Source organism: Mustela lutreola, chromosome 8 (assembly GCF_030435805.1).
Source record: "Mustela lutreola isolate mMusLut2 chromosome 8, mMusLut2.pri, whole genome shotgun sequence".
NCBI lineage: Eukaryota > Metazoa > Chordata > Mammalia > Carnivora > Mustelidae > Mustela > Mustela lutreola.
Genome location: NC_081297.1, coordinates 56,185,328 through 56,211,480, shown reverse-complemented (window position 1 = coordinate 56,211,480; position 26,153 = coordinate 56,185,328). Strand labels below are relative to the sequence as shown.

General features: G+C 54.5%; 3 protein-coding genes and 1 long non-coding RNA gene across 8 annotated transcripts; 2 read left to right on the top strand and 2 right to left on the bottom strand.

Annotated features, from left to right (window-relative positions):
* Nucleotides 1-254: 254 nt before the first annotated feature.
* Nucleotides 255-17,610, bottom strand: AGAP2 (ArfGAP with GTPase domain, ankyrin repeat and PH domain 2). Of its 3 annotated transcripts, XM_059184793.1 has the most exons (19): nt 12,608-14,542; nt 10,858-10,916; nt 10,193-10,280; nt 9,927-10,012; nt 9,630-9,777; nt 8,514-8,648; nt 8,127-8,236; nt 7,541-7,699; nt 7,289-7,375; nt 6,923-7,027; nt 6,016-6,178; nt 5,711-5,830; nt 4,330-4,458; nt 3,342-3,401; nt 2,962-3,110; nt 2,764-2,854; nt 2,420-2,642; nt 2,044-2,299; nt 255-1,861 (listed from the first exon to the last, which is right to left on the bottom strand). In XM_059184793.1, the coding sequence occupies exons 1-19, from the start codon at nt 13,779-13,781 to the stop codon at nt 1,619-1,621; spliced, it is 3,585 nt and encodes a 1,194-aa protein (XP_059040776.1). In that variant the 5' UTR covers nt 13,782-14,542; the 3' UTR covers nt 255-1,618. The 3 variants fall into 3 exon arrangements, with proteins under 3 accessions (XP_059040776.1, XP_059040778.1, XP_059040777.1); XM_059184795.1 differs by lacking the exons at nt 3,342-3,401; nt 12,608-14,542 and adding an exon at nt 17,451-17,610; XM_059184794.1 differs by lacking the exon at nt 3,342-3,401.
* On the top strand, nt 13,631-17,460 carry LOC131838544 (uncharacterized). Its single transcript, XR_009356641.1, has 3 exons — nt 13,631-13,736; nt 14,569-15,556; nt 16,012-17,460. It is a non-coding gene; the product is annotated as an uncharacterized LOC131838544 (long non-coding RNA).
* Nucleotides 17,611-20,060: 2,450 nt separating the features above from the next.
* TSPAN31 (tetraspanin 31) lies at nt 20,061-22,753 on the top strand. The gene is made up of 6 exons (XM_059184803.1): nt 20,061-20,270; nt 20,744-20,911; nt 21,162-21,242; nt 21,564-21,695; nt 22,003-22,116; nt 22,216-22,753. Exons 1-6 carry the CDS (start codon nt 20,208-20,210, stop codon nt 22,288-22,290), a joined length of 633 nt encoding a protein of 210 aa, XP_059040786.1. The 5' UTR covers nt 20,061-20,207; the 3' UTR covers nt 22,291-22,753.
* A 200-nt stretch (nt 22,754-22,953) lies between these two features.
* Nucleotides 22,954-25,892, bottom strand: CDK4 (cyclin dependent kinase 4). Of its 3 annotated transcripts, none has more exons than XM_059184800.1 (8): nt 25,684-25,889; nt 24,997-25,233; nt 24,711-24,846; nt 24,427-24,594; nt 24,183-24,292; nt 23,881-23,931; nt 23,611-23,746; nt 22,954-23,364 (listed from the first exon to the last, which is right to left on the bottom strand). In XM_059184800.1, exons 2-8 carry the CDS (start codon nt 25,212-25,214, stop codon nt 23,272-23,274), a joined length of 912 nt encoding a protein of 303 aa, XP_059040783.1. In that variant the 5' UTR covers nt 25,215-25,233; nt 25,684-25,889; the 3' UTR covers nt 22,954-23,271. The 3 variants fall into 3 exon arrangements, with proteins under 3 accessions (XP_059040783.1, XP_059040785.1, XP_059040784.1); XM_059184802.1 differs by having other exon boundaries at nt 24,997-25,131; nt 25,684-25,888; XM_059184801.1 differs by lacking the exon at nt 23,611-23,746 and having other exon boundaries at nt 25,684-25,892.
* Nucleotides 25,893-26,153: the final 261 nt, after the last annotated feature.

Below are 26,153 nucleotides of genomic sequence, written 5' to 3'. Positions count from 1 at the left end.
CCTCTAAGTTTCACACCCCAGCTCCTTCCCAGAAAGGGGGTCATGTTGGGAGTCATGGACTTTTCAGCTCCCTGGATCCCTACTTTTGCTCTGACCTTTCACTACAGGGGGAAGTATCTGACCTACTAGCCGATGTCCTGCCACCAGCCCCAGCAGGGGCACCCCCTGCGAGCCCTCTCCCACCTCCAGTTTCCCACCTTGACCAAGTCCATTCCCTGACCCGCCTCTTCAAGAAAAAGCCAGCAGCTCCCCCCTAGACAAAAATCACTTCCTCTTTAATTGCTGTTGAAGAAGATTCACACCATCTGCCTCAGAGGAGATGAGGGCATTTCCCTCTGCCCCCCGTCCCTCTCCCCTCCCCAATTACCTGGTCCTTTGCAAAATATTTTAGCTGAGAGAAAAAAAAAAAAAAAGACCGGAAACCACTGACACAGACGGTCCAAGGGCTGGATTGATTAAAGGAGGCAGGGCTGGGCCAGGTAAATCCACCCCACCACCCCCTTCCTGGGGATGGGGAAGGAGGCCTGGAAACCCTCCCAGCCAACTCACATCCTCTTAGCCCTGGCTGGGAGGGATCATGGGGTTGAGGGATGGGTCTGGAGCTGCTCCAGTGGGAGGGAGGGGCTGGACAGGAAGAATAGTGGGGGAGGGGTCCCATTGCAGGGGTGCCCCCTACCCCAGATCACCACGGGCGCTGCACAGTCACAGGTACGCAGTCACGGTCACAGACACTCACAACCCGAGAGCACCCCCACCCCACCCCACCCTCTGCCCACCCCTGGCTTCCCCTACCCTGAAACGCCCTCCCCGAGTCCCTGCCCGCCCCCGCCCCCTTGTTGGGGAACAAAGCAATAAATTACAAGGTCCCTCCCCTGTCCCCTTAGCCCGCTCTGCTCCATCACTTCTCCTTCCCGAGATAATAGTGAGGAGGGACCCAGGCTCTTGGCTCCCCCGGCCCTTTAGCTTCCATCCATGGGTGGGTGTGGGGGGACGTCCTGATTTCCACTCCTCATGGTCCCTTTCACGGAAAGGGTTGGGGACCCCCCTACCCCCTTGGGCAGCAGGGGTCCTGCCCCTCGCTGCCCTTCCCCCTTCACTGGGCAGTGAGATTAGCATGGAAGGGGTGGGGTCCCCGGTATTGGCCCCAAGTCCCAGGGCTAGCTCTCCCACGTACTAACCCCTCCCTCTGGCGTGGCGTCGCCCCAGGAGCCAGCCTGGGTATGTGCTCCCGCCTTGGGATTGTCGAGCACAAGCAGGACTGGGTCTTCCCCCTCCACCCCTAGGGGGCGCAAGCGGGTAAATCCAAGCTCCCAGGAGCCGGTACCGCGACTGGGGGTCTGCTTCCACAGACACCCAGCGGGTAGACCCAGAGCAATCCGAGTGTGGAAACGGTGGAGAGGGGGCGTGTTGAGCTGGGGTCTCCATGCCTCGTTGGGGAGAGGGAGGTGAGTTTGTGTCTTCTGGGAGGCGTGGGGGCTGTGCCCTCGTGGGGGAAAGAAGTGCTCCCGTGGGCCGGGGTGCGGATTGGAGAGGTGAGTGGGTGCATCTGTCCAGCGGTCCGCCCGATGTGGTCGTGCCCGGCCCGTGTGGGAGTGGGGGAGTCTCTCCCGCTGGGCAACTATACCAGCGCGACGGGGGCGTCGGCGCGACCCATGCTGGCGGCGCTGCTCCGGCGGCGGGGGCTGGGCGTGGCGGTGATGCTGGGGGTGGTGGCTGCGCTGGGGGTGGTGGCGGTGCTGCCGCCCTCACCCGGGCAGCCGTGCTGGAGAAGGATGTCGGCGCATAGCTGGCTTCCAGCCTGGCGGGCGTAGAACAGCGCCGTGTGGCCCTGTGCGTCGCGGGCGGCCACGTCCGCGCCGTACTAGAAGGACAGAGATGGCCGCGTCACCAAGACTCCCCATAGGGCCGACACCCGCACGCCGTCTCCCCAGAATTTCCAGGCCCGCTTCCAGGGTCCTTTTAGGGACATCAGGCTCCCCTGCGCCTGGTTGTTTCCCAGCGGGAGCCCTCCAAAACCCCCTACCCCAATCCTCACTCACGCACCCACAGCAACAGCTGCGTGATGACAACGTGGGCGAGCTCGGCTGCCAGGTGAAGCGGGGAGCGAAGCTGCGGGTCCTCCACGCTGGTGTCGAGCGGCCCGTGTCGCGCATGGGCCAGAAGCAGGAGAACGGCGGCCACGTCCTGGGCCTGCACCGCGGCCCACAGCTGGTGGCCCAGCGGTTCCTCGGAAGTGCCCAGCGGTGCCAGGAACAGCAGCTGCTCGTACTTGGCGCGAATCCATGATTCACGCTCCTCCCTACAAGACCAGAGATGAACAGGAAGGGCTCTAGACCCCCCCACCCAGGACCTCTGCCCCTCACTCGGGTAACCTCTCGGGATCCGCACACCCTAAGCGCCCCGCTTCCCTACTACGTACCGCGAAGAGTCCCGCGTGGGTTTGGTGCGGCCCCGCGTGTCGCTCTCCCACACGCGGTTGGCCATGTCGTTGCCAATGGCCGTCAGCACCAGGGTCAGCTCCCGAGGCCAGTCGTCCAAGTCCAGCGAGCGAACGCGGGACAGGTGTGTGCCCAAGTTCCGGTGAATGCCAGAACACTCGATGCAGATGAGTGCGCCCAGGTTCAAACTGGCCCACGTGGGGTCTGGGGAGGGAGTGCAGAGGTCAGCTTCCCTGCGGTGCAGGCAGCATGGGCGCCCCAGGCTTCCCCAACCCCAGCGAACCACACTCCCTCCCAGACCCCTCCACTGCCCCCTTGCGCTCACTGGGGGCCCCGCAGTCCACGCAGATAGAGTTCCCCTTGGCGTTCCGGATCGCCTGGATGGCCACTGCTTCACTTTGGCTGTCTGTGCGCAGCTGCAGAAAGGGTTGGGGTTTGTATTGACTCTCCCTTGTATTGAGCCCTTCTCCAGACTCAAGACACTCACCTCTGCTCGCCGCGACCCTCACCCCCCACCCATTACCTTGACTTTGCTGCTCTCACAGCATTGCAGACTGGCTAGGATCTGACTTTCGATGGCCTGGACCCAGGCATCTCGCTCCTCAAAACTGGCGGCCTCAAAGTGCCACGTCTGACCAGTGCTGGACACGATCAGGAATTCGAAGTTTTCCTCTGGGTGGGGGGATGGGATGGAGTCATGAGGGATGGAGTTCAAACAGGGGTGGCCTTCCCCAAACCCTTCCCCCCTGATGTCCATCCCAAGCCCCTGGGAGTGGGGCAGAGGGGTTGGGGAAGCAGAAGGTGGGGGAGAGCAGGAAGCCCGAGCACATGCAGGGGAAGGCAGGGGCACCCCCACCCCTCTGCACCCCAGCTGAGCGCCCCTCCCAGCTCCCCGCTTGTTACCTGCTTTATAAATATTTCTTAAACTACCAAAGGATTTTAGTTTCCACATTTTGCGCTTGGCTGGTTTCCCGAAGCGAAGGAGATAGAGATAGAATGGAGAGCAGAACAAAGAAAGAGACCAAGAAAGTAGAAAAAGAGAGGCAGATGGAGAGATGGAGAGAAATAGTGACAGAGTGCCAGAGACAAAGCAGGACAGACAGATGGGGAGAGAAAGCAGAACTAAAGTCAGTGGCCCCGGAGCAGAGTAGAGCGGAAGCCAAGAGCCATGAGAGTAGGCAGATCTGGAACCTGGGTCTGAGCACCCAGCAGAGAGCAGGGTGTGGGGACCAGTTATCATGACCAGTGAGGAGCCAGGTCTCTGGCTAGGGAAGGGATGGTCAGGATCCGAGTGAACACAGGTAAAGGGGACAGAAGTTTAGTCAGGGGCCTGGGACAAGGGGGTCGTGGGGTTCCAGAGGAGTCTCAGGGGCCTGGGGAGGTCACTGAGGGCAGGAATGGGGATCACTGTGGTCAAGGGCTGTTGGGGGAGCTTGGTGATCATGAGAAGCTATTGGGAATGGGGGCCTGGTGGTCACCGAGTCCCTGAGCTGAGGAGTCAATGGGTGACACTGAAGTCAGGTGCTGAGTCACTGAGGGCCACAGGGGGTTCTGGGTGCAGGGCCTGGGATGATAAATGGGGTTGAGGGCAAGAGGAGAAACTAGTGGGTCATTAAGAGAGGAAGCAGGAGCTACAGACCAATGGTAGTCATTGGGTGTGGGAATGGCAGGACTGGGAACTACTGGGGGAAAAAGCATTGCCTGGGGAATGGGAGGAAGGACAGGAGCTGAGGGATCTTCTTCTATTTTTCACTAAGTTATGTGCAGAATGATAATGATAGTCAAGCACTCAGCTCAGGCACTTGCCCTCCTCCTGCAGGAGCTGGGCCAGGGATCTGGAGTTGGGGGTGAGGGTCCGGGGTGGGAATGAAACTGCCCACCAGGGCCTCACCTTCAGCCTGCCCAGCCGAGCCTTCAGTCTTGGACGGTGTTGTCAATTTTTTCCTCCTCTGCTTCTTCACCATGGGAGAAGGAGGGGGTTCCCGACTCAGGGGGCTCAGGTCTCCAGATGGCGTACAGTCTTAGGAAGGGGGAACACAGCTGCCTCAGTTGCCCCCTCCACAGATTTCCTGATTTCTCCAAGCCTGTCTCCTCCCCTGAACTAGCTCTGGTTCCCCTCCTCTCCAGGAGGTCCCCCTCGATCATGCCTGGGGAGGTGGGCAGATGAGTGGTTTAGAGTCAGACCTGCACTCAGATCCTGGCTCTGCCACTAACTGGTCTTAAGACCTTGAACAAGTCACTTAATCTTCTGAGCCTCAGTTTCTTCATCCCTAGAATGGGGATAATAATCTACACCTGTGGTTGTAGTGACGTTCTCTCTATTCTATCTCTAGGTTGCTGTGAGTGAGAATTGCTGTTACAGTTTACTTGTGTGTGTGTGTGTGTGTGTGTGTGTGTGTGTGTGTGCATAAGCATATTGGCATAAGTATATTGTAAATTGTAATTTTTTAAAAGGTTTTATTTATTTATTTGACAGAGACAGAGATCACAAGTAGGCAGAGAGGCTGGCAGAGAGAGGGGGAAGCAGGCTCCCTGCTGAGCAGAAAGTCTGATGCGGGGCTCGATCCCAGGACCCTGGGATGATGACCTGAGCCAAAGGCAGAGGTTTTAACCCACTGAACCACGCAGACACCCCGTAAATTGTAATTATATATAAATACTGTAATGTTAATATAAATCATATATAAATATAAAACCATATATAAATATAAAGTAATTGCATATAATTATAGTTGTATATAAATATGAATTGTATATAAATAAATAATTGTATATAAACATTAAAATGTACACAAACATATGTATATAAATATTTACAATAAGTAAACTGTAAATTGCAACTGTATATACATATTCTATCTATGTATGTGTGTATATATATGTATGTATGTATATATCATATATATATATCTTCAAACACTCCAAATACTGACAGCTGACTATGTGCTAGACAGTGTTCTCAGTTTGTTTAATCCTCAAAGCAACCTCTATCTCCACTTTACAGAGGAAGAAACTGAGGCACAGAGAGATCAAGTAACTTGCAAAGTGGTAAGCCAGGATTTAAGTTCTATCCATTTAGCTCTAGAACCCACTCGTGTTAACCATTATGATAATCACAGTATGACTGAGCTTAGTGCCTGGCCCCCAGTAGACGCTCAGGGTGTCTGCTCATGCACTGATTCCAGCCTCCAAGCTTGTACCACAAGTTCCTTTCCCACCCACATCCCATTCTCATCTGGAAGATAGTGGATGGAGGGTGGGTCCTCACTGACCGGTGCTGAGAGCTCGGGCCAAATTCCGGTCTGGCTTCAGCAGGTGCTTGGATGTCTGGTCTGGTGGTGGCTGCAGGGAACTGGGGCTGGGGCTTGGGCTTGGGGTGGGTGTGGTGGCTTCTGTTGGAAGGGGAACAAGATAAAGCTTCAGTGAGCCCCTCTGTCTATGGGACACACTTCTGATGTAGTCCCTCTTTATCACCCACCTTCCCGCTTATCCAGTCCCAGCCCCCACTTCCCTATTACCCCACCTCATCCCCCAGCTCTGGCAACTCTTTTGCCTCTCTGCCATGAGCCCCACTCACCAGGACCTTCACCCATCTGCACAGTGCTCATGTCCTTGACCAACCCGTTGATGCTGGCTGAGGGACCAAAAGCAGAGATGGCTCTTGGGGGCCTCTTGCCAGGGACCTTGACAGTTGTTCGTAGCAAGTCCATTTCCTTGCCATGGGTACTGTGGATGTAATCCTGGAGGGGTACAGAGGTTGAGAGTGTGGGAAATCTGAGATCCTTGGTGGTGTTGGGAAGCAGCCAGTAGTATGGGCTAGAGAGGACATGGAGAGGACTGAATTCAGATGAGCTTCTAGGGGATGGCTTCCCCAGATTTGGTCCAGTACTATTTCCTCCAGAAAGCATTCCCTGGGGGCCCCTGGGTGGCTCAGTGGGTTAAAGCCTCTGCCTTCGGCTCAGGTCATGATCCCAGGTCCTGGGATCGAGCCCTGCATCAGGCTCTCTGCTCAGTGGGGAGCCTGCTCCCCACCCCCGCCTGCTTCTCTGTCTACTTGTGATCTGTCAAATAAATAAATAAAATCTAGAAGAAGAAGAGGAAGAGGAAGAGAAAGAGGAGGAGGAGGAGAAGAAGGAGAAGGAGAAGGAGAAGGAGAAGGAGAAGGAGAAGGAGAAGAAGAAGAAGAAGAAGAAGAAGAAGAAGAAGAAGAAGAAGAAGAAGAAAGCATTCCCTGAATGGCAGACCAGGTGGAGGTCCTTCCTCCATTCTCTCCCACTAGACTGCAAGTTTGTCAGGGGATGTCTCTATTTTCCCCTCTCCAGCGTGGGTACATAGTGAGTGCCTAACACATGTTTGCTGAACCTAAGAAAATGGGACTAGGGCTCCTCAGAAGTGATGGTAAATTTTGTCAGAGACACAGACTGGTATAGGTGGAAGGGTGTCCAAGGCCAGCCAGTGTGGCCCAGCCAATCTCGACCACTCACATTAATGCTGGGGTGGTAGAGTAGGAAGCCATTACTGGACAGGGTCACATATTTCTTCTTCCATTCTTTGTTCAGGGAGTTGCCACTTCGCTTCAGTAGGAAGCTCTGGAGGATGGAAAGAGACATGTGGGAGAAAAGCCCAGTCAAGACCAGGTATGTCCAGGGTCATGATCCCAGGGTTGTGGGATCGAGCCCCGCATTGGGCTCTCTGCTCAGCGGGGAGCCTGCTTCCCTTCCTTTCTCTCTGCCTGCCTCTCTGCCTACCTGTGATCTCTCTCTGTCAAATAAATAAATAAATAAAATCTTTAAAAAAAAAAAAAAAGACCAGGTATGTCCAGCCTGCCCCCCAGCCCCTGGACCACCCACCTGTTTGATGGGGATGGCTCGTCCACTCCCTGTTGTCTCTCCTCGACTGTCCAAACTCCGCTTCTCAGAATCACTGCCCCGACGATTCTAGAATGGTTATTGGCATCAGTTAGAGAATGAGGAGAGGGATCTACTGATGGAAGGACAGGGAAGGCAATGAATGAAAAGGGGCCCAAAGGTGGGGTCTAGGGACCGGGGAAGATGGGCAGGTAACAGCCAGCCAGAGGATGGGGGAGTTATCATGTCCAATACCGCAAAGAGGCTGGTCCTGCGTTTGGCTGCCCGGTGCAGGGAACCTGGGGTGCTCAATCCAGCCACCGCTGCTGCCTCAGCTCGGAGCTCCCGGTGACCAACATTGGGTGAGGATGGGAGGGAAGAAGAGTAGTCGCTAGTGTGGCCCCCATTGCTAGCCTGGGGATAGATGAAGGAGTCAGCAGAACAGCTGAGATCCCCCCACCCCACCAAGCTATAGTTACATTTAGTTAGGAGGAATTCCAGACATTCCTTGATCTCATCGCGATTTGATTGCATTATCGTTCATAATAAAACTCCTCACTGTCATATGCTTTCCATTTTGCAAGTATCAGGTCATACAATTTTCCTGAAACCTTGGGAGGTTTAGGTGACTTGCTCGAGGACATTCCGAACAGCATTTCAAACCCGGTTGACTTCCAGTCCAATGAACTTTCTATAAATGGTGTCACTGCCCTTTCCCTTTGCTCACCCCCCGCCCCACACCCTCGACCTCCTTGGTTGGTACTCAGTACCTGTTCCTGGATCACCAGCCCCTCCTCTGCATCCTACCAGCCCCTCTGTGGACCCTGAAACCCTGACTCACCTGCCCAGCTACAGGAGTGGAAGCAGCCGAGTGGCTTGGAGAGCTGGGCAGGGACTTACAGGCGGCCAGAAGCTGTTGCTGCTTTCGCAAGGTCACCACCTTCTGGGCCACTGGAGGAAGGGGGAGGGGAAGGACACATGAACAGGGCAGATACCCAAGACCACCCTCTGTTGCCCAATTTTGAGAACTTCCCAGGAGATAACATGGCCCCAACTTCATTGTCACCGTGGCCTTTGTGCACCTGGAGTCTTGGCAGCTCATCCAGCCCAGAAAGACCACGGGGTTATTAAGCAAACCTTCTCTGACCTCCCTGATGTCTCCTCCCTCCCACGCAGGCAGGCCCTTGGCTCCCTGCTCCCCACACACGCAGGGAGTCACCATACTCACCCTCCTGGAAGACACGGTCTACATTGAGCCCATAGGTTGCACACGTCTCGTAGTAGCTACAGCGTTTCATTTCTGCGCACAGAGCCCTGGCACGGGCATCGCCCACCACTCGAGGGGAGGAAGCACTAATCCTGTCTGAGGGGACAGGAGAGGGGCAGGAATAGACAAGGACGTCACTTCCCCAACTTTTCCTACTTGCTTTTCCCTCCGGCTCCAGTCCCAGGCTGGGCACACCAAGGACAAGCGAAGAGAGAATATCCCCCTCTTCTCTGAAGACTGGGCCCCAGCTCACAAGTCCAGCTGCAGGAGGAGTAGGCTGGGAGAGCTCTGTATATGTGTCCTCAGAGAATACCCAAGAGGGGAGCAGAATTTCTTGACCAGGTCTGAAATGGCTGAGACTCACAAGGGCCCGTCACCTTGCCCTGCAAATCCAATGACCCCTGAGCTGAGTGGAAGTTCACCTTGGAAAAGGCTGAATGTCCACGGGGAACAGGTGGACTGTCCACTCTGCATCAAGGAGCCAGGAGGCAAGTGGCGAGGGGAAGCAGACTCCTGCAGGATAGGTATCCAGACAGAAAGTCGAGCCAGCTCCATACAGGTGGGTACTGGAAAAGCTTCTCCTGGACTTGGTGGCATCTGAGAGCCCCTGAATCACTTCCTTGAGAACTCAAACTTTTCTGCCCTCTGTATTTTCTCCATCGTTTCGTTTGTGTTTTCTTTTTGAGATACATTCCTTTGAAAGGTGTCAGCCTGACTCAGCTGTAACAAGGGGAAGATAGAAGGCTTTCTATCCACACTAGAGCCTGAGATTTTCTGTTTGCCATGGTGGTGACAGGAAATAGCGGTGTGAGAACGCAAGGTAGGTGACATCTCCGAGGAATGGAGATTGCTCCTATAGCTGTCCCCGTCTTCCTGGAGGGTCCTCTTTTCTCTGCTTAGACCCTGGGAAGTTTTTTTGGTTTAATGACTCCCTTGTTGGAGACGGAGGCTCCTTCCGGAGGGTTCCTGCAATCCAAGTGACCATTTCCACACCTTACCAAGCTCTCACCTGTGTTGGTGAGAGCAGTCAGCTCAAGGACTCCCCCTGAAAGCAGTGCTTTCCCAGGCCCTCCTTACCTTGTGTCCCCACCAGTGCCAGTGCCAGTCCTCCTCGTCCTTCCCCCCGAAGGGAGCTCAGCTGCCCATGGAGACGGCTCACGGCCTGGAAACTGTTTTCATCCTCCAGGCTGAAGACCAAGATAACAGCATCTGCCCAGCCTGAGAACTTGCGGGGGGTGAGGGAGCAAAAGGGGGAGGTCAGACAAGTCTACTCCTCTGGACACTATGACCAGGGAGTTCTGGGAAACCAGAGCTTTCTCCCCTGGCCAGCGCTGACCCCAGCCAGCCTGCCTATCCCAACATCTCAGTCCTCACCTTGGCATCAGGTGCCCCAGCTTCCTCTCGGATCAACACCAGATGAGTCTGTCCATCCACCAACATCTCTTTCTTGTGCTGCTCACCTGTCCAGAGAGGTGGAAGTGGTAGTAGGTCAGAGGTCACAGGTCACCAATTTTCCCTATGCTCCCTGTATTTCAAACTATTGTGGCTTTATCCTTTCCTCTGTTCTCCACAGCTGCCTAGTCATTGATCCTGGACTCCCGACCCAAAACATTAGCTTACTATGGCTCCTGAGAACTCACTTTCTGTCTTCTCCAGCACTTGGTAGGAACCTGTCAAGAATCGGTGGATGAGCGATGACTTCCCACTCCTGGCGTCGCCTAGCACACCCTGAGAACAGGTTGTGGAGCAGAGATTGTGAGAATTAAAAGGAGGCCAAATGGTTAGGTTTGAACACTCCTGAGAACTCAAAGAGACTGGCAGTGTCAAATCATTCAAGCTGGATCCTGAAGGCACTGGATGATGGTTGGTCAGAAGAGAGCATTTGGGAAGATCAGGTGAGTGGGGTAAGAAATGATCCCAAGCTCAAAGTGGACCACAGGCTGAAGATTCTTAGCAACCCAGTCCGTGCTTGGGGGGGGGGGGGAGAGGCGTAACATCAGAGCCCTAGACACTGGTTGGAAAGTTTTACTCAATTCTAGGCAATAGAACATGAAAGACTAAAGGGAAGATGCCAGAAATAAAGAGAAGCCCGGACAAGAACCATGAACAAACAGGAAAAAAGAAGGAAAAATGGTAAGGATATATCAAACCCCAGGAATGTGCTGTGAAGATAGACTCTCAGTAGTACTAGAAAATCATCCCCCATTCCCACAAGAGAGGGAAGGGAAGAGGTGAGGGGAGAGAGTTGAGAGTGCGATGGGTGGGAGTTCAGCCATCATACAGACCAGGGGACTGGGTTACCTACCAGGCGCAGTTCAGGAATGGAGCGGCTCAAAGTCCATTCCTGGCTATTGACCACAGCCTCTGCAATAGGAAAGGAGCCGTAAGAGAGGATGCTCCCAGCCCAGGAGCACCCCTCATCCCTCAGCCACCCCTCCTCCTTTTGCAGCTTCCCTTAACCCCCAGGACTCTGCCTGGACTGGAGAACAGTGTGGAAAGGAGAGGTTTGAGAGTGGTCCCCAGTCTTCCCATCCTAGCCGCTCTCCCCACAGCTGTTGCTGCCGCTCAGCGGTTGCTTAGCAACGGAACCAGCTAGACAAAAATACTTCAGTTGGCATCTCCCTTAAAGCACATCCCCAAACGTAAGTCTGCCCCAGACCAGGGACCAGGGTTCTGACAGTGGCGGGTTTTTCCCCTCTGGAAGAACCGGAGAGGGTCTCTTTCCTACCAGTCTGACTTGGATTCCGAGGCAGATCCTGGGAGAAGGGGTGGGACAGGGGAGGGAATGGGTCTTCCTCAATCTCCATTTCACATGAGAGAAACTGAGGTGAGGGATATCCCTCCCCTTTTTCAAGGTCAACAGCATGGTGGCCCTGACCGCTTTCCACAGCCCAGGCAATGGAGCTTGGACTTGCCTAAGCTTCCCTCTCCCATATCCTCCCCACAAGCACCCTCTGAAACAAGTGTGGGGAAGGGCTCCATTCCTTGGCCGAGAGAAGCCACAGGCCTGGGGGCGGGGGGATAGGATGCTCCTTCCGCCCGCCGGGCCCAGCCCCCGCGCCTGACACTGGCCGGACGTTCCCGGGGCGCCGCAGCTGCGGCGGGAACTCTGGGATCCGGAGCCATCTGCTCCCACCCGCTCCAGAGCCAAACCCCGGGGGCCGCCCCCGCTCCGAACCCGCCTCCCCTCCGGGGAGTGTAAGCTGCACCAAGAGTCCCTAGACTCTTTCTCCCAGAAAAAAAAGACACCTCCCCCCTCCCCCCCAAAACTACCTTCTCGGTACCCCCTCCCAAGTCTCCGGGGTTAAGAATTGCCTTTGCAGCAGTTTCGTCCCCCTGAGTCACTCCTGGGCAGCCCTCTGGGGGTTTCAACTTGGCTGTGGGGCCGGGGTGGGCAGTGGGGGAAGTGATGCCTCCTATCCGCCCCCTCTCACTTCACATTCAAGTATTCATCACGTTCCAGCCCCCGCGCACTCCCGTCCAGCCCAACCACCTTCACTGCATGGAAAGAAACAAGAGTCCCTTCCCGCTGCCTCACTAGCCTGGTCTCAGCCCAGGGAAGAATATCCCCTGCAAGGAACTGCCTGCAAGGTCACTCTCATGCCACCTGCTCCAAGTGCTCAGGAGAAACTGAGGCTTCCTCATCCTCTTCACCTTCACTGTTTATCTAGGCAAGGCAAAGCTGTGTTCCCCTGCTCCCAGAGTCCAGCTGAGGCTAGAAGTGGGGTCTGGGGCTTCTCTGGGAGTAATTTCCTATAGTTACTCTGGCCAAGGGCATTATTTTCCCAGAAAGCCGAGGTTTTCTGGGTCCCCTTGAAATCAAGTCATCTCTCAGGTTGCACGTTGTAGCTACCCACCCCCTTTTCACCCTAAGGTGAAAAGGTCTAAGGACTGCTTAGTCTTTGCCCTAGGCCTTGACGGAAGAGTGACTGTGGTTCATCCACCCACCCAGGAGAGAAGCTTCCCTAGTTCAACCCTGCACACCTCTCCTCCACCCCAAGCTGAGCATTCCACGTGCCCTCCCCTCCCTGTTCTCAGGCCCTGGTCCTACTCACTAGGGGAGGCGCGGAGCTCTGCGCCCAGCAGTTCCCTGGACCCGCTGCCAGAAGACAGGCCCGGGGGACCAGGAGGGGGCCCGGAGCCAGGAGGCCCCCCTGTGCTCTTGGTGAAGATCCCGCTGATAAACTTGAGCATCTTGCGATCTCGAGTGGATGCTCGGCCCCCCTCCCGGCCCCGTTTCAGCCCTGGAGCTGGAGGCTCCAGAGTGATGGGAGGTGCAGGCCCAGTGGGCTGCGCGGAGGCGGCGGTGACAGCAGCGGCAGGAGCCGGGGTTGCTGGGAGGGTTAGCGGAGGAGGAGAGCCAGCAGGCGGTCCGGGGTGCAAGTCACTGTTGTCCAAGGTCTTACTCTTGCCTTTCCGAGGGGACAGCTTCCCTCGAGCTCCCGACCCAGCCCCGACCCCAACAGAGGTCGGGGCTGCCGCTCCTCCTCCCCCGGCGGCGGCAGCGGCGGCGGCGGCGGCGGCGGCAGCAGCAGAAGCTCCAGTCCCGGCGCTGCTCTTTGACCCCTTGACCCTGGGCTTGCCTTCGCTTTCCGGCCATGACAGGCGGCTACCCGCGCCCTTGCCCCCGCCGGCTTTGGCGCCACTCGTGGTTACGGTCTTGCAAGGCTTGGGGGCCGGTGGAGGAGGCGCCACCTTGAGCCTCCGGCTGCCGGTGCCAGGGTGCGGGGAGGACGAGCCCGGGACGCCGCCGCCTGCCCGGCCTTCAGGTTCCGGGCCCCCCCAGCTCGGGCTGCTGAGCAAGGGGCGCCGGGAGGTGGGGGCGCCCCCGGGCTTGGGGTCAGGGCTTAGCCCCCCGGAGAGCGGGGGCCCCGGAGGGGCGGCCCAAAGGGAGAGGCGGCGGCCGGGAGCGGGGGAGACGGGGTGGGCCGGACTGGCCGGAGCCGGGGACAGGGCGGGGGGCTCGGCGCCCCCGGCGCCAGCGCTGCTCGTGCTGATCCACAGCGCATCCTGCCGGTGGAAGAGACGCTCGTGCCGCTTCTTGCCCGGCTCCTCCGCGCCTCGGGGGCTGCCAGGATCCCCGGTCTCCGCACCTCTGGTCCCTGGGGCGCCGGCTGCGGCCGCAGACGGAGAAGGCGGCGGCGGAGGTACCGACTCGAGCTTGACCAGGGTCAGCGAGATGAGGTAGGTCGTTGTCCGGCGCTGAAGCGCGCCCGCGCCCCGGCTCATGGGGCCCCGAGACCCCCGAGCTGGGGAGGGGAGGGGACTCCCCTGGACTGCCTCAGGGGGGCCCGGCCATGGGGCCGCCCTGCTCGCTGCCCCCAGCCCCCGGACCCCGCTGAGCCCCCAGCCCGGCTCCGCTGTCGCCGCCGCCTCCGCCGCCTCCGCTTGCGCCCCCCTCCCATCACACGGGGCGCCCCCTCCCCATGCTCCCCGCCCTGCGCCCCCACCCCGTTGGAGCCCCGGGACCTTGGTGCTGCTCCAGGGAGGCGCGCCGGACCTTGCGCCCCGGCCTGGGTGGGGGCGCCGAGATGGGCGGAGGAGGGCGGGGAGGACAGTAGTGGGGGCAAATAGGGGAGAGGGAGGAAAAGGGGGCAGAAAAGAGGGACCCGAGGCTGGGGTAGAGGAAGAACCGGTGCGGGGGAGGCAGGGGCGGGGAATGGGGACTCAGGGGACAGGGGCTGTGGGTGGGGGTCGGAGAGGGGGTCTGTAGGAAGGTGGGAAGCTAATAGGCTGGTGGTGCGGGGGATTCGCAGGGGCGCGGGGAGGATGCTGGGGATGGAGATACAGGCGCCAGCGGGGGAGGAAGGAGGGAAGCCTTAGTGGGTGGGAACCCACGGGTCTGGGGTCTGGGAAGGAAGGGGCGTGAGATCCGGGCGAAGGGTCCGGGGGGCTCGCCAGGGCTCGGCTCGGTCCGGATGCGCGCTGTGTCCCGGCGCTCCCCTCACATTGAGGAGGAGGCGGCCCCCCGCCCCCCCCACCCTATCTCCCCCCCCCCCCACCTTCTCTCCACCAGCTCGGCTGTCTGAGAAGGCGGTGCAAAATCCAGGACTGGATTTCCCTCCCAAATCCTGGGCTGGATTTCCTAGAACTTGGACTCACCTACTCCAACAATCTAGCCCCCTCCCCTAGCGCACCAAGGTTAGGGAACGCGGCTGTCGGGTGTGGCGTTTAGGGATAAGGGTAAAAATCCGTATACGGATGGACAGTCCGCAGGGAAAACGGCATGATTTTAGCGGTCACCGCCAATTATGGGGAAGTTCAAGTGAGGAAATGAGGAGTCCTCAAATCCCTTTCCCAGGACCCCTTGTCTCCCCCAGGTGATTGCACGCATTCTTTTTCCCATCACCCAGCCGCCCTGACCACCCCACTCCACCCCCCACACGCAGTATATTGATGGGGCCACGACTTGAGCTCAACTGTCCCAAAGTGAACTTGTAAAGTGTTCCCTGGGGATGGAGACAAACATGGAACTTAGCAGGGTAGGAAGGAGGGGGGTGTCTTAGGAGGGGAGAGATCCGAGAACTCCAGGAGCCCAGGCCAAAAAGTGAGTCAAAGGCTCCAGCTTGAGGTGGAAGGAGAAAAAATATGTCTACAGATTGACACCCCCCATACCAAAATGCATCCAGTCTCCATAGCAACCGTAGCTCCAAGAGTGCCTCAGAATCAGCAGGGATAAGCAGAGAGGAGAATTGGTGTGTATGGTGGGTGGAGGGACCTGCTGGGGTATTGGGGGTTAATGGAGGCACCATCCTCGCATCTAGTTAGCCACATGTGGAGTATTTAGTACCCCTGAATATAAGGACCCCTTCAGTTGTGGTGGGAGCCGGCCTCATTTGGGTTCTGATTCTGTCTCCTGAGGTTTTCCAGGTGGAGCTCTTTTAGAAGGTTAAAGAGGAGATAGAGAGAATGGAAAACGTCTGTCTGCTCTGTGTTCACCACCTTCTAGGGACCCTGGAATTCAAGGCTCACTGTCCTCTATCCTGGGGAGAAGGTTGAAGGGGGTAGGTCAATGGGGAATGGAGGCTGAGACTTGTCAGGGAGGGACCAGAGTGGTGGGAGGGCTTCCCGCAGGCTTGGAGACCCCTCCCTGGACTCAGGGAGTCTCAGCATTCCCCTAATTTGGCATCCCACCCTCCTGACGCAGCTGAGACTATAATAAGTGCTGTCGTGGGCGGCTCTTGGAGGCAGGAGCCCGCAGTGTGCCTGGCCTGGTAGGGGGTGAGGGGGGTGGTGGTGGAACCGGGATGCTGGATGCCCTTTGTTTTCCCTGGGACCTGTACCCAATCCCTCTCAGGTCCTGTCCTGAGGTCAGCAGCCCCCTCTCCACCCCACTCAAGGAAGACCATTCCCAGGACAGGGGACCCTTCAGTAACTTTTTCTGAATTTTCTGGAAGAGAAGGTGAAGGAGATTTGCTAATTCTGCCTTAATTTTCCTTCCTTCCTTTGGTGGCGTCAGTTTTCCTTTCTGTTCAGTGGGAACAGAATCCTGACTCTTAGAGAAGGAGTGGAACAAATCACTTATGAAGACTGGAGTCTTCTGGGAGATTTCAGCCTCCACCCCTCCTCACGCCCTCCTCCAGAGCTAAGCAGAACTCCTTCACTGGGACCAAACCTTTTTCCTCCCCCTCTTTTTTTTTCCTACAGGGATGGGGCTTGGAGTTCCTCCCTAGGAGGCCCCATAAGGCCACTCCCCCTAGGTCTGCCTTTCCTCCCACTGAGGCTGTAGGAAAGGTGTCAGCCATTGTTCTTGGCAAAGGGTGGGGACAGGAGTTGAGAAGGACACTAGCCTCAGAAAGGCAATGGGAAGGGGATCAGACTGTCCCCTTAGGATCCCAAACCAAATGTTCCTTCCCCAAGTTATGGTCTGGGGGCCTCTACCTTCAGAGAGGTCTGGCAGGAGGTGTCCCTGATGGAAAGAATGGCCTCTTGAACCACCACCACACCCCAGGTAGGCAACTAAGACTGGAGCGGCTGGGAGACCAGGCTATGATGAAGGATGTATTTCTCCCAGACACCTTTCAGGAACAACATAGCTGGCTTTTGTTAGCTCTTTGCCACCTCAGAGGTAAATGAGAGGAGAGTAGGCTGGAGATGACTTTCAGTTCCACCAGTTCCTTAGTGCTGGGGCCCTGTGGATAGAGAGAAACTGTTCCTGCTGGGGCCCCACCACAGGGCTGAAGGCTGGGGTGGGCAGGAGGATGTGGCGGATGGTGTTGCCATGGCAGCACTTCCTCCCTGTGTTGTCATCACTTGCTCTAATGGCACTAAGGAGGTAGAGCGGAAGGTGTATGTGTTGGGGGTGGGGAGAAGGACAGGAACAGGAGCATGGGGAAGAGAGGGGACCGAAAAGAGTCTTAGGGACTTCTTTACACTTTGGCTATGCAAAGCATACAGTCTGAGCGATAGCATGTGCCTGAGAGCCTGGGATTCTCTGCATGGTGTATTTCAGTGTGTGTGTGTTTCTCTCTACAGCTGGAGAACAAGAGGTCACCGATCCTTTGTGGGTCCTGGGAATGAACACATTATCCAGTCCCAGAACCTCCTGCCCCACACTGCTTCCTGCCCTGGACTCCCCAGGCAGGGTCCAAGTCTACCATGGGTCTGTCACGGCCTCTCTTCCCCATGCTCACCCACTTCTCCATTGCCAAGAAGTTCAATTCAGCACTGACTTGTTTTTTTATCCCCTGGGAGAAGGATCAGAGTTGAGGAAAGAGGAAGAACAACACCTCCCATATCTTTTTTCCATCCTGTCCAAATATATTCTTCCCCCGAGTTCCAGCTCCATCTAGAGGACTAGGAAATGGCTGGTTGGGAAGTGATGTGTGATACAGCAGACCTTTCTATGCCCCTGCTGGTCCTCAATACTCCCAGGGTGGCAGCTAACCTTTCTCTTACCTTGCACACTGTCCAGTGAGGCCTGGATGCTGTCCCGGAGTTCAGGATCGCCCACCCTCTCTGCCAGCTTCCTGAGGCGGCTTAGAGACTGCTTGGCCACCTCGTGTCGTCTGACTTCTGCTCTCACTGCAGCGATAGCCAGCTGCCTCTGGGCATGCATGTTGCCCAGACCTGTCTTGCCGGGCTAACAGCAACCTCTGGCCTTGACGCCCATGGCCCCCTAGTCCCCAAACACCAGAAGGCCCCTTCTGCTGTGCCCCAGAACTCCCTGCTCCTGCCCGCCCTTCCGTCTGTCGGCCTCACTTCCTGACTGGTGAGTTTCAAACCCACAGCCTGGGACAGCAACTACCTGCTGCACCTCCCACCCCCTCTAGCGTTGGCCCATGAGCTCTGCCAGCCAGCCCCTAGGATTTCTCAGCCAGGTGGTTGGAGAGACCTTAACAAACATCCTAGAGCCTCCTGTGGGAGGTGGCTAATTAAGATGGGTGTTGGTGCTAGGAAAATGTGCCAAGCCAGGTCCCAATCTCTTGGGTGCAATCCGAAACTGTTGGTGACCTACAGATTTCTGTTCAGTCTCAAACTCCGACAGGAATGTATACACACTTGGTCTCTCACCCTAACAGTCCTGCATTTCAGCTTGCAATTGTACTCTCACCACCCACTCTATACCCACCGCATCCAAAGAGCTCGTGTACCTACATCTTGCTCCATAACACTTCCTCAGTCAGTTGCCCCACTGTAACCACCTCCTGCTTCAAAAGGCCAGGTAGTTATGGGGAGAACAGGTTATGGAGGAGAACAGCAACTATAACCTGACAAAACCACCATGCTCTCTCAATTACTTTCATAATATTTGTCTATAACAATAGTTTATGACACACTTTCAAATATATGGTCTTTATGATAGGCCCAAGGGGTACAGGAAGGGGAACCAAAGCTCAGAGAGGCCAATAGAGGTGAAACAAATCTATGGGTCAAGGTCTTTTTTTGTTTTGTTTTTTTAAGATTTTATTTTTAAGTAATCTCTACACCCAACATGGGGCTCCAACTCATGACCCTGAGATCAAGCATTGCACACTCCCTTCTCTGAGCCAGCTTCCAGGCACACTTGTTCAGTCTAGATCTTCTGATTTCAACTCTGATACTCTTTTTCACTATACCACCGAACCAAGATGCCTGCCAACCAGTTCCCCTTATTCCTAATACCACTGTCTTGCCCTTGATTTAGGACCTGAAAGAGAAGAGGGTGAATGAGGAATGAAAGGACAGAATGAAGATGCAGGGTGTATATGGGGTGGTGGTGACTAATTTGACCTAATCATTTTGTTTCAGGACTCAAACCTTTCTGGCCCTGCCAAATGTCTCTTCTGCATATGTTCTTGATACTAATTTATGAAGGATAGGGGATTATACCTATGTGACTCTTCGTACAGTTGGAGATAAAGGAATTGGAGGCTAGGATTACCCACTGGAACTTAGAGCCTGATGAAAGATAACTGAGTGTTGACTGTGTGCCAGGTTCTGTCCTCAGTTTTCTGCATATATCAACTCATTCAATTCTCACAACAACCCAAGAGGCAGGTGTATTGTTATTTATCCCTATTTACAGATGAGGAAGCAGCCACTAGGAGCCATAGGTTAGGCGGCAGGTAAGTGGCAGAGTTGGAACCCATGCAGTCTGACTGGCAGACTCTCCTGCCTCGGCAGTCATAGAAACTAAAATTAAACTGAAATCATCCTGTGGGGTTGAAGGGAGGTTTTTTTTGTTGTTGTTCCCATTGCGACTGTTTCTCTTGGGGGAAAGAGGAATTATGCCTTTTCCCATCTTCATGAAAAGCATTTATTCAATAATAAGCATACTGATCAACCTTCCCCTATTCATATTCCATATTCCAGAACCCTCCCTTTTACTTTTTTTTTTTTTTTTTTTTTGCAAGCCCCGGATCAGGCACGAACTCTGAAGATACCGAGCACACTCAGGTCTGCGCTTGTGGCTTTGTCACATACAGGAATGCCCTGTCTCAAGGCAGCTGTTTTTCACACTGAACTTCTAGCATATTCAACACCCAGTTAGGAGGGGATAAGAAAAACGATGTGTGTACTAGTGGACACACCTGCAAATGAGTGACGATTTGTTGGATGTTATTGTGCCCAACCCGGGGCCTCCGTGGCCGGGCTAAGAAGCTCGATGTTTTGCTCCTTGGGTGTTCCTGAGTGTGATGCAATAACAACAAACAATGGCGTCATCATGAGATCACTGCAGGACAAGGGGAAAGGGGCGGGGAAGGGCGCTCCCTCGAGGGGAGGAGCCCTTTCACCCTGCCCTGGAAGCGGCACCTTCTCCCTTTTCCACTAGGGATCTCCTGAGCCTCTTCCCTCGGATCAGCCCCCTCCCAGGGGCGACAACCGAAAGCTCAGCTTTCAATCCGGGGTTTTGAAGTTTAGGCTCAGGTCCCTAGGAGAGTCTATGGAAGCCCTACCCCCAGTTTTAAGTTTCAGCCAATAAAGAATCTTAAGGAGGGGCCAGCAGGCGGGTCAGTGACGCAATGCAGACTGATTGGCATTCAGGCCACCGACGTCCTGGATTAGCCCAGAGTTTCGCCAATCCAGAGGCAGGGGTGGGACGGTGCAGGCGCAGAGGATTGGGTTTGGCTGGACACGATTTAAAGAGACAGAAGCTGTCGAGGTCCAAGAAGGCAGTCCCCAAGACCCTCCCCCCAAGTCCTTGGGACCACTTGGGTCCCCAAAGCTGGGGAGATGGTTTGCGGTGGCTTTGCCTGCTCCAAGAATGCGCTGTGCGCTCTCAACGTGGTCTACATGGTGAGGTTTTGGAGGTGGGGGAAGGTTCGGGGCGGAAAGAGGAGTGGGGAGAATCTCTAGGGGACTTCCGGTGGGAAGAGGGGTGTACTGGGGGTTCCGGGAAGATCCCGAGAACTTCCGGCGAAGAGGGAATTCCAGGGGACTTCCGTGGGAAGAGGGGAGACTTCCGGCGACCACAGGGTTTGTCTGGGGGGCGGAGGGAATGAACTGAGGGCTGAGGGAATAAAGCCCCATTCTGCCCTCCTCTGAATTTATTTCTCCAGTATAGAAGTGATGCATGAAGCTAAAGGTTCCTTTTTTATGCTCACACACTCTACTATCCCTGTTGCCCCCACTCCCATCCCAGCCATTTCGACCTCTGGTGGGCGCATACACCTCTCCGCACACTCAGTTCTTTTTTGTCCAAGACTCCCTGTATGGCTTTTGGCTGTGCTCGAGTTCTTTGGAGAAGTAACCTACTCTGTTTCTTGTAGCTGGTAGGCTTGTTGCTCATTGGAGTGGCTGCTTGGGGTAAGGGTCTGGGTCTGGTATCCAGCATCCACATCATCGGAGGAGTCATTGCTGTGGGAGTCTTCCTTCTTCTCATCGCTGTGGCTGGACTGGTGGGCGCTGTCAACCACCACCAAGTACTGCTATTCTTTGTATCCTGACCTTAAGTGGGGCTCTTGGGAGGGCTGAACTGGCTGGGAATGTTTGAGAGGTAGACTTGGAGGATCTTGGGGACATGTCTCCTGGCCCTGCCCTTTACCATACTTCATGAAACAGAGCTGATGGTTTTGTTTTCAACTAACATGGCTTTGTAAGTTCTATGAACAGATGACATCAGATGGTTATTATAGGTGCAACATAAAGGAATCTAGGACTTTTTTTTTTCCCATAACTTCCTCCCAGTACATGATCATCCTTGGTTTGGTCTTCATCTTCCAGTTTGGAATCTCTTGCTCATGTCTGGCTATTAACCGAAGCAAACAGGTAAGTGCATGCCCTCTCAAGTACTTGTTTTCCCCTTTATCCTTTTAATTGCCCCCCCCTGCCCCCCATCCAGTCTGGACCTCTTAGTAGGCTTGCTGCTTCCAGACTCTTCAGTTGTTTTCTTCCTCTGGGAAGCCTGGGCAATTTCCCATGAGTATTTTCCAGAAGAACCCAAGGTAGATTCTTATCATTTTCTGTATAATACACCTTTGTTTCTGAGGGATGCTGACTGACTTTGCTGGGATACAGAACTAAGAGCAAGATGTACGAGCATTCTTGGTCAGCAGCATCCAGTGATTTCCCTCTGCCTATATTCTCCAGACAGATGTTATCAATGCTTCTTGGTGGGTCATGAGCAACAAGACCCGGGATGAACTGGAAAGAAGTTTTGATTGTTGTGGCTTGTTCAACCTTACAACCCTGTATCAACAGGATTACGCTTTCTGCACTGCAGTGAGTTGGTGCAGAGATGGGGGGGTGGTGCAGGAAAGCTAGTTAAGGACAATGCCCAAATGGGGAGACTTAAGAGTTTGAATGTGATTGTCTCTCTTTAGCAGCTCTCTTGCCCTGAGGCCACGTGTTGGTAGGGGGAAGGAGGTATGGATACAAATATTAGAGAATTTGTCAAGTGGGATTTCAGTCTGTAGGATACTGATCACAAACTAGCAAATAATTTCTGGGACCTTTCACCACGGGTGTTGGGACAGGGCAGCCTAGCAACTCAGCATCCTCTAAACACACATACGTGTTTTATCCTCAGATCTGTAAGAGCCGGAGCTCCACATGCCAGATGTGTGGAGAAAAGTTTCTTAAGCATTCAGATGAAGCCCTGAAAATACTGGGAGGTGTTGGACTCTTCTTTAGCTTTACAGAGGTAACATTCTTCAGTTCTCTCATATATACCCTTTCTCTGTCTGGCTTTGCTCCAGAGATTCGGAATTGCTGATAATCTCTTTCCCTTTGCTTTTTACAGGTTCTTGGCGTTTGGCTAGCAATGAGATTTCGGAATCAGAAGGATCCTCGAGCTAACCCCAGTGCCTTTCTATAAGACTCTAGATCCTTTTGACATCTCTCCTGCTCTCTATTCTCCCTAAGCTTTTCTTCCTCCCTTAGGGAAAACCTAGGGTCTGTAGCCCTTTTTGTTTGAGAAAAAGGAAGACCCTTTGCCACATCCTCCAAAGATGACCGAACAGCCAGGCTGTATGCCTTGACATGTTTAGCAGGAACAAGATCATAAAGAATAAAGAACAACTTCCTCCCTCTCTCCCTAAGAGAATATGGGAAGCTCCTGGAATGCATGAAATGGGATGAGGTCTGGAGTCATTCCTGGCTCTGTTTCCCCTCTTTTCCCTTCCACATGCCAGACCACCTCAACATATCTTGGCCTGGCTTCCAGGGTAAATCAGGGATGGAACCAGGGGAAAAATCCACCAAGAACTCTTTCTTACATTATGCAGGACCCGGTTTGGGGAAGTTCAATGAATATAAAAATAAAAGCCATTTAAACTCCATATTCAAAGAAACAACTTAAGTGCCTTTTCTTCTCTTGCCAATTGAGGGGCTCTCTGCTTGCCTATATAGGTCCTGTGACCTAGGGAGACTCTTATAAGATTCTATGAAATTCCATCTTCCAAATGGTTTTTCTAAATCCCCAAATGGCAAAACCCATCAGAGAAAGAAATATTTAAAAAAAAAAAAAAAAAAGACCGTATTTCTTTGTTTTGTTTTGTTTTTCCTGTATAAAAAAGATCCCAATATCAAGATAGGAAAGGGGAGAACAAGGGACATACCCCTTGGTGTATGAAAATAAGAGAAGAGGAGAAGGATAAGCCACAAAAGGCAGGGAAGGAGGGGAATGTCATTAAGGCAGCCAAATATTCTCAGTAAAAAGTGGGAGGAGTTGTTTCCATAGCCTCAGAGATGATGGCCAAGATGGCCTTACTCAACTGGGGAGCTCTCCACTCAAGTGTTCAAAGAAAGGTAAATGACAGCTTCTCTTCTCTCAGTCCTGTCGCAGCCACTCCACTGCTCACTCTGGGTTACCTTCTGGCTTTTGTAGGTAAGAGTGCTGCAGGGCTCGGAAGGCAGAGATTCGCTTGTGTGGGTTAAAAGTCAGCATCTCCTGAGAAGGGGAGGCAAAGATCAAAGACCATGAAGACAAAAAAAAGACAGATAGACTTGCTCACTCCCAACAATACCCAGGATAGGCTGTTTTCTACATCCTTCTTTGTTGGTGGCCTATTCACAGCAACAGTAAAAACTCGCCCATGAACCAACCAAGTCTTAGTTACCGTGACGATCTGGGTCCTTTTTATACTGCTTCATTCCCACCCCAACCTCACCCTGTGCCCATGCCCAGGCCCAGTACCAGCATTAGCTGTGCTCCAGACTCCTCCATCTCAGGTACCACTGACTGCACCGGACGGGGCCCTCTGGGGGAAAAGGCTCCTCGGGGTAGAGATACATCTCGGGGCCAGTCATCCTCTGGAGGCAGCCCGATCAGGCTATAGGTAACAGGAGAGCTCTGGTCAAGAGGGTCCTTCTACAGCCCACAACTCCAGAGGCAGACCAATTGCCACCCAGGGCTCAGCAGAAAAAAGACTGAGAATAGAAAGTTTTCCCCATGCTGGTCACTTACTCAAAGATTTTGCCTAACTGGTCAGCTTCAGAGTTTCCACAGAAGAGAGGCCTAAAGTAAGAAAAACACAGGTAGCAGTCATTCTCAAAGATATGGTAGTGGAGTCATTTTTGCTAGTGGCTCAAAACCGAGGGTACTGACAGGAGAGGGATGTGAAGTTCCTAATCCAGGACATTTCAGTTTCTGGTTAGGAAGAAAATGGTCAGTGATACTTAAATGAAAGAATAGGCAGGGAATGGATGTGGTTTATGATTACGAGATTTAGGAAACTCAAGAGAATTCAGGATACTTGGGTCTCATACTTGCGACGAAACATCTCTGCGAAGATACAGCCAACGCTCCACATGTCCACAGGTGTTGCATATGTAGACTGCAGAAGAACTTCTGGAGCACGGTACCAGAGTGTAACAACCTTACAGGAATCGGAAAAGTACATGAGGACCCTATGGGTTATGATGAACCACAACAGCTTGACTAAAATCACAAAGCCCATGACTTCTCAACTGCTATGGTCAACCACTCTCCTACCCCCATCTTTCTACTGACCACAGGTGTAAGTGCCATCTGGTAGCTGTAGATTCTGGCCAGGCCAAAGTCAGCCAGCTTCACTGTCCCACCACTGGTCACCAGAATGTTCTCTGGCTTCAGGTCTCGGTGAACAATGCAGTTGGCATGAAGGAAATCTAGGCCTCTTAGAAACTGGCGCATGAGATCCTGGTTTGGAAGGGGAAGGAACAGAGGAACTGGAATCTAGGCACCATACCTGAAATCAGAACAGGTTCTACTACAAAGGTCTCAATGTACCTTCTATGTCTACCCACCCTACTCACCTTGATGGTCTCCACTGGCAAGCCCGGGGGGGGTGCCTTGTCCAGATATGTCCTCAGGTCTTGGTCCACGTGCTCAAACACCAGGGTCACTTTGGTCTCCCGATCAGTTCGGGCGGTGGCACAGACATCCATCAGCCTGCCCAGAACAAATGGTCACTCATTTACTTGATCAATCCTTTTGGACCCCCTATTTTCTCAGGATCCCCATTTCTCTCCTGACCACCACTCCCCACCAAAAGTTGTCTTTTCCCCTTTACTACCCACTAATAACCCTCCACCATCTCACCGAACAACGTTGGGATGCTCAAAAGCCTCCAGCCGCCTCAGTAAGGCCACCTCACGAACTGTGCTGATGGGAAGGCCCCCTCCAGCACCTCCTCCATTAGGGACTCTCACGCTCTTGAGGGCCACGAAGTGTCCACTGTGGGGATCACGGGCCTTGTATACCGTTCCATAGGCACCAACACCAATCTCAGCCACTGGCTCATATCGAGGAGTAGCCATTCTCAGAACAGAGAAGACCCTACAATCACAAAGACCCCTGCCACCGAAAATCCCTTCCAGAGTTCAGATGGTATGAACCTACAGCAATAAAGTGATTCCCACAAAAGACATCACAAAGACACCCCACCACCATCTCGTCCCTTCTCCAATCTTCCTTGAGGCTGGCCCCTCAGGCAACACAAGGACTCTAACCCCAACCCCTCCAGCCACGTAAAACCCTAAAATAAAAAATTCCTTTTCCTTTGGGACGAACCATCGCGCCCCGCACAGGGTTCCATCTCACACGACACACCCCCCGCATCGAAGACCCGACATCCAGGCCCCAAAATGACACCTCCAAATGACCACAAAGGAACAAATTACACCCTGCCCCACTTCCCGCCGTCGAGCGACCCTTCCATAACTTGTCCGCGTAGGCAGCCGTGGAGAGCGAAAACCGTCTCCATTCCTGGGAAGGGGATATACTTACCTCACTCCGTGCCGGGAGTTGCGGGGGCGGCCCGTTATCGGGGCCGCGGAGCCAGATCCTGCAGCGCCATACACTCGAGCTCTGGACGGGTCAGCAGGACGCTACGGGCCCGACCATAGACACAGGCCGCAAGCTAGAGCGGCCCCCTTACCCCCACCCTCACCATGTGACCAGCTGCCAGAGAGGCGCGCGGAAACTGGCGGGGCGGGGCGAAGGCCGGACGTTCGGGGCACGTGACAAGCCACTCATGCGCAGAGGAGTACCCAGGAGAGGCTATGACCGGGAAGGGGGCGGGGAGGGGAGGGGGGCGGAGTGGGGAGATGGCAACCACGTGATCTGTTGCTACCACACGTGACCCCTTGACTTAGCTCTGAGGAGCAGAGGTGTGGTTACGCGGTGGCACACGTGACTGACTGCCAGACCCCGGCGGGGTTGGGGGGCCGGGCCGCGGAGGAGAAGAGAGAGGGTGG